This window comes from Chenopodium quinoa, unplaced genomic scaffold, assembly GCF_001683475.1.
Source record: "Chenopodium quinoa cultivar QQ74 unplaced genomic scaffold, ASM168347v1, whole genome shotgun sequence".
Classification (NCBI taxonomy): domain Eukaryota; kingdom Viridiplantae; phylum Streptophyta; class Magnoliopsida; order Caryophyllales; family Amaranthaceae; genus Chenopodium; species Chenopodium quinoa.
In genome coordinates this window covers 1,938,526-1,948,332 of record NW_018744996.1, presented here as the reverse complement: position 1 = coordinate 1,948,332, position 9,807 = coordinate 1,938,526, and the positions used below count along the sequence as shown (strand labels likewise).

The 9,807-nt window shown below is 34.7% G+C and overlaps 2 protein-coding genes across 2 annotated transcripts; one reads left to right on the top strand and one right to left on the bottom strand.

Annotated features, from left to right (window-relative positions):
* The first annotated feature begins 2,918 nt into the window (after positions 1-2,918).
* Positions 2,919-6,772, top strand: LOC110707277 (leucine-rich repeat receptor-like tyrosine-protein kinase PXC3). The gene is made up of 2 exons (XM_021885292.1): positions 2,919-6,102; positions 6,208-6,772. The coding sequence occupies exons 1-2, from the start codon at positions 3,741-3,743 to the stop codon at positions 6,531-6,533; spliced, it is 2,688 nt and encodes an 895-aa protein (XP_021740984.1). The 5' UTR covers positions 2,919-3,740; the 3' UTR covers positions 6,534-6,772.
* Positions 6,773-8,784: 2,012 nt separating this feature from the next.
* LOC110707276 lies at positions 8,785-9,552 on the bottom strand. Its single transcript, XM_021885291.1, has 3 exons — positions 9,478-9,552; positions 9,143-9,243; positions 8,785-9,048 (listed from the first exon to the last, which is right to left on the bottom strand). The coding sequence occupies exons 2-3, from the start codon at positions 9,234-9,236 to the stop codon at positions 8,903-8,905; spliced, it is 240 nt and encodes a 79-aa protein (XP_021740983.1). The 5' UTR covers positions 9,237-9,243; positions 9,478-9,552; the 3' UTR covers positions 8,785-8,902.
* Positions 9,553-9,807: the final 255 nt, after the last annotated feature.

Here is a 9,807-nt window from a genome sequence, read left to right as displayed (position 1 = left end):
AATATAAGCTTATAGTATAGAGTAAAAAGCGGGTAAAAGTTTTATATATTATTATTATTATTATTATTATTATTATTATTATTATAAAAATAACAAAAACCTACAAAGTCAATCGAATTACAAGAAATTAGTGGGGAAGCGAGATACAATCTGGACCCCCACCCCCCTTGGTATAGGAACCTGATCCTGTTGAAAATCTGAGCAATTGTACGAGCACCAATATCCTGAGTCTTAGAGATCGTTGTTATTATTATTATTATTATTATTATTATTGTAAATCGAGGTCTGATTCATTAAATTAGTAATGTCTTAAGAGAAAACGTACAAACATACTATCTAGTTCAAAATTACCTTAATCTACCTTTTTTTCTTGAAAGAAAATTACCTTAATCTACCTTTCCACAAGGTAAATTGAATTATTGAAATATATAATATATAATATATTACCTATCCTTTTCGCATAAAAATATCAATTTATTAAGAAAAGTTCTACGCACAAATGTACAATGCAAGCTATAAAAAGTCTATAAAAATGGCATGCATGTTTAAAAATTATTCACAAGATCATCTCATTATGTATTTGACAAGAATGTGGTTGTTTTTATGTATAAAAATTGACATTCCGTACCTCTTGTGTGACCAACTAAACAATAACATGATTTTGTTTCAACCAAAGTCAAAAGTTATAGGCAATGTGATTCTAGTTTGTCTACTAATTAACTAATTAAATAATACAATAATTTTGTACGGAGAATTTTTTTTCTAAGTACTCCGTATATTTTAAAGATTTCTACCTTGTAATCTTGCATGCCTTCACATTTTTCCTCTTTCTTATTTTCTTTTTTCTTATTAATTTATTTTATTTTAATTATTTTTAATAATTTTGGTGGGGTCGGGTTGGGTATTGGTTTCAGAAAAGAGAACAATGGAAAATAATAGTCAATCAAATGATGAAGAAAGCAAAGATTGGGTAGCTCTTAAAATGTTATTAATGAGTCAAATTATTGCCAATGTCATGTGTTATGGCTAACATCATTAGTAATGGATTTTTTTAACGTTCCTATAAATCTATAATCATAAACCCCAGTCAAGCCAAAAGGGATGGATCTTATATAGTTCTTAATTTAATTAAATTAGGGTTAGTCACCTAATATCCTTTTACATAGTTTAATTAACTAGAATATATTCTATACTTTGGTCTAATAAAAAAAAATAATATCTTGCTCATTTTCATGATATATACTGAATATAGAAAGGGGCAAAATATTCCATCATATCCAAATAATGGTTACTAATATAGATCAACCTTATTGTAAAACTTTGCATATATGCATGCACTTGATGATATCTATATTTAAACTAGTTAAAAACCTTTAAGCATGAAGCACCTCAATGTATAATTTTTTGAGCTCCAAAAATGTTATACAAAACCAAATTTAAAGGCTATATAATACACGAAATTAAACAAATTTTGGAAATTTTGAGATCCGGTGTCGAAAAGTTACAAGATCGTAATGGACATATCTCGAATACATATAATGTATTTTGAAACCATGCATATATGCTCATTAATCAGTCACATAAATACTCATGGTGTCTTTGAATCGATGAGAGAAGGTATATACGTAAATGATTAATATAATCCACGCTTTTGGACGAGGTTTTGGGACCTGGTATTGAAAACTTTCAAGATGGTATATATGTAGGAGAATGCATTCCAAGGTCGTACAATATTTTTTAGAGCCATACATGAAAACTAGTCAGTCACGTGAAGTCCTATGATGACTTTGAGTTGATTAAGAGAGAAGTGTACATAAACGGCTAAATTGATTATTTAAAGGAAAAATGGATTATTGCAACCACCTAGATGTCTTGAGGTTTCATGAGGTCCATGGAAAGCGGCACCCCAACCTTCTCTCTTTTAAGACCCTGAAAAGTAAACAATTGCCCAAAACTAAAGGTTATAATGCCTTATTATTCACGCTTTTAACCCAATTTCTGAATTGTTATTATTTTTTTTTTTTACATTAAACGAGATGAAGAAAAATCCATCCCAATCTATAAATAGTTTGTTGAGTTCTAGAATCAAAGTTTGCTTAAATTTTCCTAAATATGATCGATACAACACATGAATTGATTCTTAGGTGTGGAGCCTATTGTTGCAACAAATTAGACATATAACATCAAAACTAGGTCAACCGATGGTACATTCTATTTACCTATATTTTTTTTTCCTAATCTTAACTTATTTGATCTTACAATAATTGTGAATTGAAATTAACTTGTTAAATTTATAAATTGAAATTATAATTTATTTTTCTAATAAAAAGCAAATTCAAGACGAGGATACATCTTAACTATTCAACAAAAAAAAGTTATAAAAAAATGTCTAAAGTCAGTCATACCACATTTGTTTATTTATTTGAGAAAAAAAAAAAGAGAAGCAAATAGCTAGTACAAAAGAATATGTAACCTTTTTTCTTAACAATGAACCCTAACCTCTTAAACAACATGTATACTATTAACTTATAAATTGAGTAATGAGAACATTATTTATATAAATTAGTACTACTATAACATTTTAATCACTAACTTCAAATATTAAAGTTTGAAATATAGAAACTTGTTGTAAATTGCAAATGAAACTCAAATAGAGTGTTTGCTCTTTAGCTAAATTTACACTATCGAAACTTATTATAAACACAACACATTTTATGGCAAATTGTCGCAAATAATATGAAATGGAGATAATATATAGTTTTGTTCTACAGCCTAAATAACTCACTTCACTTCGTATTCTTGACTCAACATGTTATTTCAAAATCATGCAGCCTAGATGAAATGTATAAAAGGAAGGGAGTAAAAAGGCAAAGAAAACAAAGCCTAATCAATGCTAAGGTTGCTAGCCCCTGACAAAAAACCAATGAGCGCCCGTCTCTCCCTGTGTCTGGAACAAGAAGTGACAGTGAGCGTAGGACAAAGGGAAAACACCTGGTCCGTGAAATTAGTGAATAAGTAACTCTGTAATCTTGTAGTATGCTTCTTTCATTCTTTCAACTTTCACCTTCTTTCTTTCCTTTTCCCTCCTTGCTTTTCTTTTCCATAAAGTTACATTACATTTCATTACATTACCTGTTTTGGTCCTTTGCAATCAATGTGTCTCTTTCTTTTTATTTCATTTCATAACCAACAAAAAACAAAATAAATTAAACCGCCCTTTTATGTTACTATTGCCCCAATTTCTCCTTTGATTTTGCTTTCTTCAAAAGTTCCACTTTCAGCTTTCCTTTTTTAACACACATATATGTGCACATTTTCACTTTCAGCTCTACTTTAATGGGTTTTTTTTTTTTTTTTTTTTTTTAAATAATTTTTTTTATTCATAATTTTGAAAGTTTCTTTCACGGGGTTCTCCAAAAATGAGAATTTTCATCTGGGTTTTTGATTTTTTTTGCATTTGGATTAAGTTTGCTGTTCTGAGTAGTCAGTTTCATAGCCACATTGTCTTAAAAATGAAATTTTTTGGTCTGGTTGTTTGAATATTTTGCAACTTCTCACTGATAATTTTTATTTGTTCTTACATGGGTTCCTCTAAAAAATGAAAATTTCCATCTGGATTTTTGATAATTTTGAATTAGATTTTGTTTGATTTTCTGGGTGTTTCATTTCACACCCACATTGTACTTTCTAATTAAAGTTTAACTGAATTTTGAGAGCAAAAGCACAGAAAGAGAGAAAAAATGTGCTCATTTCAAAGAGAAAACACGAAATTTGTGAAAATTCCAAGATTTTTTTTCTCAATTTTGCTTATTGTTGGGTTTCTAACAATAGTAAGGTCTGAGCTCCCTGACCAAACTACAATGTTTGCAATAAATGAAGAAATTGGAGTACCAGGTTGGGGTGTTAATAGTTCAGATTATTGCAATTGGAGAGGTATTGTTTGTAGTTCAAACCAAACTGTTGAAGTTCTTGATCTTTCTAGCCGTTGGCTTAGAGGTAATGTCACTCTGATTTCTGACCTCAAAGCATTGAAATGGTTAGACCTGTCAAATAACTATTTTTCTGGGCCAATTCCTACTGTTTTTGGTAGTTTAGCTGAGCTTGAGTTTCTTGATTTGTCTACTAATAAATTTGTGGGTTCAATTCCTATTGAGTTTGGAAAACTTCAGAATCTTAAAGCATTGAACCTTTCTTACAATATTCTTGTTGGTGGGATACCTGATGAGCTTGCAGCATTAGTAGAATTGCAGGATTTTCAGGTATCTGGTAACAAGTTGAATGGTTCAATTCCGAAATGGGTTGGGAATTTAACTAATCTTAGAGTTTTTGCTGCTTATGAGAACGATTTGGGTGGCGAAATTCCTGACAGTTTGGGTTCGGTTTCTGAACTCAAGTTGTTGAACCTTCACTCGAATTCGCTTGATGGGTCTATACCAGAGGGGCTTTTTGCTAAGGGGAAGTTGGAGTTTTTAGTGCTTACTCAGAACAGGTTGACAGGAACAATTCCTGAATTGATTGGGAGCTGTGATAACCTTTCGAGCATTCGAGTTGGGAATAATAATCTTATAGGCAGTATTCCAAAATCTGTTGGGAATATAACTAGCCTTACATATTTTGAGGCTAACAATAATAATCTTTCAGGAGAGATTGTTGTGGAATTTGCTCGTTGCTCGAACCTCACTCTTTTGAACTTGGCCTCAAATGGGTTTACTGGCATCATTCCTCCTGAACTAGGGCAGCTCAGTAATCTGCAGGAATTGATAGTTTCGGAAAATAGCCTGTTTGGGGATATACCGGAGTCCATTCTTCGTAACAGAAATCTTAACAAGCTTGATCTTAGCAACAACAAATTCAATGGCACCATACCTGCTGATTTATGCAACACCTCTAGATTGCAATTCTTGCTATTAAGTCAAAATTCTATGAGAGGAGAAATACCTCATGAGATTGGGAATTGTGTTAAATTACTGGATTTGCAGCTGGCCACTAATTATCTAACTGGAACAATTCCTCCTGATATCGGTCGCCTGAAAAATTTGCAGATATCGCTGAATTTGAGCTTCAATCATCTCCATGGACCTCTACCACCAGAGTTAGGGAAGCTCGACAAGCTGGTTTCATTGGACGTGTCCAACAATCGACTGTCTGGTGCAATCCCATCTGCACTCAAAGGCATGCTAAGTTTGATAGAAGTTAATTTCTCGAACAACTTGTTCACCGGCCCTATACCTGCTTTTGTACCATTTCAGAAAAGCCTAAATTCTAGCTTCTCAGGAAATAAAGCTCTATGTGGTCAGCCATTGAGTTCATCTTGTGACAATGGAGATGATCAGGATAACTACACTCACAAGATATCTTACAGGATCGTATTAGCTGTTATTGGTTCTGGATTGGCAGTCTTCATTTCTGTCGCCGTGGTGGTTCTGCTGTTCATGATGAGAGAAAAACAAGAAAATTCGGCCAAAGACATAGGCATTGTGGATGATAGTGCTACTAGCAAACCACTGATAACTGCAGGCAATATCTTTGTTGAAAATTTCAGGCAAGCTATAGATTTTGATGCTGTTGTTAAGGCAACTTTCAAGGACACAAACAAGCTTAGCAGCGGGACTTTTAGCACAGTTTACAAGGCGACCATGCCCTCAGGGATCATTCTCTTGGTAAGAAGTCTTAAATCGGTGGACAAGACCATAATTCACCACCAGAACAAGATGATAAGGGAGCTTGAAAGGTTGGGAAGACTAAACCATGATCATCTGATGAGACCCCTCGGTTTTGTAATTTATGAGGATGTTGCCCTTTTGCTGCATGAATACATGAGCAATGGAACCTTGTTTCAACTTCTTCATGAGAATACAAAGAAACCTGAGTATGAACCCGACTGGCCTACTAGGCTTTCCATTGCCATTGGAATAGCCGAAGGGTTGGCATTTCTTCACAGTGTGGCTGTTATTCACCTTGATATCTCTTCTGGTAATATACTTTTAGATGCAAATATGAGTCCTCGAGTTGCTGAGATCGAGATTTCAAAGCTTCTTGATCCATCCAGGGGAACTGCGAGTATCAGTGCAGTTGCAGGCTCATTTGGTTATATTCCACCAGGTCTGCTCAGTTCTTTGGTTTTATATCTTTGCTGATTATCATTGAAGATATCATATCATGAACACTCTTTTTGCTAACCTGCTTGATAAATGTTGCTTTGACCAGAATATGCATACACAATGCAAGTTACTGCACCAGGAAATGTGTACAGCTATGGTGTTATCTTGCTTGAAATTCTTACAACACATCTACCTGTCGAGGAGGCATTTGGTGAGGGAGCAGATTTGGTGAAGTGGGTTCAAAGTGCTCCGATGAGGGGGGAAACTCCAGAGCAGATACTCGATGCAAGGCTTAGCACTGTTTCATTTGCCTGGAGAAAAGAAATGCTTGCAGCTTTGAAGGTTGCATTACAGTGTACAGATACCACGCCCGCCAAAAGACCTAAGATGAAAAAAGTTATTGAAATGCTTCAAGAGGTTAAGGAGAAATAGATTTGGTCTATGCAAATGCAATCATGCAAAGATTGGTTATCTGGGAACTATGAGGAAATTAAACTGTAAACACTGGTGATTATGAGATGTGATTTTAAAGCATTAGCTTGAATTATCACATAAAATCACTAGTTTTTGGCAGGAATGAGTATTATTTTGCCATTCTGTATAATCCGCCTCATAATTGTATGATTAAATTTTTAATATGTAATTGTTCCAAGGCCATGATTTGGTTTTACAATCCTTTAAGCATTGGGTCTAGATCGAAATAAACGAGGTGAGACTTATGCAGCTCATTTCATTGAACTGCATACATACTGTCCTTGAGAAAATTTGAGACTCTTCGGTAGTCCAGTAAAATGCAACCTCTGACAGCATCCTGGCCAGGATATTGCAATGTTTTGGCTAAAAGTACAATTCGCAACTCCGTGATACCAAAATTTGTTACTTTAAAATGTAGTAGTGGTATTATGTCCAATTCCATGGACTGAATGTCATTGTTTTAACTTTTAAATTAAAATGGCCGATATCAAAATAGTTTACTCAAGTTCAATCGGAAACAATCTCTCTGTTGTCGTAGGGGCAAGTCACATACATCCATCCCTTGTCGTAGGGGCAAGTCACATACATTCATCCCCCTTAGGCCTCAGGGCCCTTCCCCTACTTGGTAGGATTATTTTAGAAGAATTGGGATTATAGATTTTTGATATGTAGTAAGCCATAGAGGGTTGTGATGCAAATGAGATTGGTAGAAGATTTTAAGTAACACTTGCCAAGTACTTTGTAGTATTCATCAATGTTTGAATAATCACATACAAGCACACCCAAGATAAGAGGTTGTGGGATCAAATCGAGGGCGCCCCCATTGATCTTCTTGATCAATTTAACAAACAAATCAAAATGGCTCATTTGTAAATAATGTGAACAGAAGTCGTCCACATGTCCACATATGTGAATGATGACAATTACTCAGCAGCTCAGTAGGAGTGCCCTCATGTAACGGGAGTGCCTTCATGTAACGGCTGTTAAGAGTGTTGAGCGTCACCGTTAAATTTTAATATCATTGATTTGTCTTATTTACATTCACATATCATGTTCATCTGACCAAGTGAGGCAGCTAGTAGCTGAACACACACAAAAACAGAGAGAGAAATGACGTTTTTCATTTTCGGATTTTCTATGGCAAACTTCTGTAATTTGCCTGTTGTCGGAAATTGCACCGTTGGATCATCCTCCAAGTTGATATCCTATATTAACAAAAGGGTGTCCAAGTCTTTACGCACTGAATATATGGGGGTAAGTCTGGAAAGAAATGCGGGACCACTAAATATCCCATTTGCCACACCCAGCTCACCCCGTTTTCTCGTTGGCGAAATATAACTCTATTTAACACAGCTAATGTTAATGGAGATGGAAAAGCTCATTAGAAAAACTCATCTTCAATGGAGAAAACAGTACGGGAGTGAAACACCTACCCCTTTAGGATTTACCATACCCTTAATTTCTCCATTTTTCTTAGGGTTTTCTTTTAATTTCGCGGTGAAGCCGCAAAAATGGTAGTGTTTGAGACTACCACCTTGTTGTTTGAGTATGAGGCGGATCGTCTAGCTTGACGGTGGAAGTTAATGAGCAGAGGAGAGAATCAGAGAATGCTTGTGAAGGAGAGAAGGTGGGTCTTTCTTTCATACCTCCATTGTCAAAGGGGCAAGGTTTTTGATCTTTTCTTTCGGAATTGATAATTCGATTACATATACCTATGATTTATGGAACCATGACATACCATACAATCAAGAGTAGTAAGATCCAAATTATTTCTTGAATTTTGTTTTCGATGGACCCAAGGATAATTTCAAAGGAATTCTTGATAGTTTTCTTTGGCTGAATTAATGGTTTCTCTCTCCTCCTTGAGTTTGTCAGAGAAGATAAAGCTAATGACATTAACTTTACCATCTGTGCAATCACTTTACAGAATTAGCATACCGTTGTAGTGGAACGGGGTACACATCAGCGTTATTTTTATTAAATGAATATAAAACGAAAATCAAGGTATTTATTTTCCATTTTGCCACTATGTTAACAACTCATGTTAATATGTGTGATATTAATGGGGATAGTTTCCACTAGTGATACTTTGAGGGTAGGAATTCCCTAATTCCGATAGCCTTCAGGTGGAGATTCCGTAACCCTTTCCCCACTCTTAAAGTGTTTAACCAAAAAAAAAAAATTGTATTATCTTATTCTTACGACAATCTTGATAATAGACTAACAACCCTGCTTTATTGACATCATGAGTAACTCATTGAAAACCTACACATGAAGATAAGAAAGAGGTTAATTGATACAACAACAATGACACTATAACCCTTGCTTTAGGAATCTCTGGGTTTGACGACGAAATTCTGGCGACTGATGGGGTTCATGACCACCGGAGGGCCAGCCGTGCGAGGCCATTTCTGAAACTTCTTGTCAGTTTCTTCCCACCACTCTTTGTTAGAAACAGTCATTGGAGTTGTGCCTGGTTCATAATATTGAATTATGCACAACAATTTATTAGTATTTTGCAATTTGAAAAATGATCATTAGAGTTGTGTAAAGATTGTTCAACTTGCCTCCAAAAATCTTCTTGTCAGCAGCAAGATAAAAAAACGCATATGAAACACCAAACGATCCTAAGAGTGATGCTACTATATACTTGGCAGACATATTCAAGCTGCGAAACAGAATTTCATCGCTTTGTTATTACGCATAATGATGCACATCCATTCCATTACAAAAATAACATAGGTTTATACTGGAAAATTGCTAACTTTTTCCTACAATTTCTTTCTAAAATGCTAAAATAGTGATCCAATTAAAAGGAACAAAAACAAATAGAAATTGAGCTGAGTTGTAGAAAAGATACTTGAATAATAAATTGCAGCAATAGTAAAAAATACATACATACCCAGAAATGAAAGAAGAGAGCGACAGAAAGAAGCCTAGCTTTTGATAAACTCTGTAAGCTAAATGAAAATTGAAAATTACCAAAATTTAAAGTAGTTACTTTCAGTTTTGTGCTTGATGTGCAGTAAAGCGGTCCCACAAATATGAGCCACAAAAGTGTAAATCTAACAAGCAACAGACGACGCATGTCACGCACCTGGGTCGATCTCATTCGACTCTTTAATTTAGATGTCATCTTCTGCACTCTCGACTATTACTTCTCTTTTTTTTCTATAATTACAGTTAGGGGTCGTTTGATTTGATTCGTACGGAGTAAACGAAATAGAATGAA

Excerpts from the sequence above, each read along its gene's own strand:
- LOC110707277 (XM_021885292.1), top strand. The coding sequence starts at position 3,741 with ATGTGCTCATTTCAAAGAGAAAACACGAAATTTGTGAAAATTCCAAGA. Across the intron at positions 6,103-6,207 it reads ATTTGGTTATATTCCACCAG|AATATGCATACACAATGCAA; the intron begins GTCTGCTCAGTT and ends TGCTTTGACCAG.
- LOC110707276 (XM_021885291.1), bottom strand. The coding sequence starts at position 9,236 with ATGTCTGCCAAGTATATAGTAGCATCACTCTTAGGATCGTTTGGTGTT. Across the intron at positions 9,049-9,142 it reads TGACAAGAAGATTTTTGGAG|GCACAACTCCAATGACTGTT; the intron begins GCAAGTTGAACA and ends ATTATGAACCAG.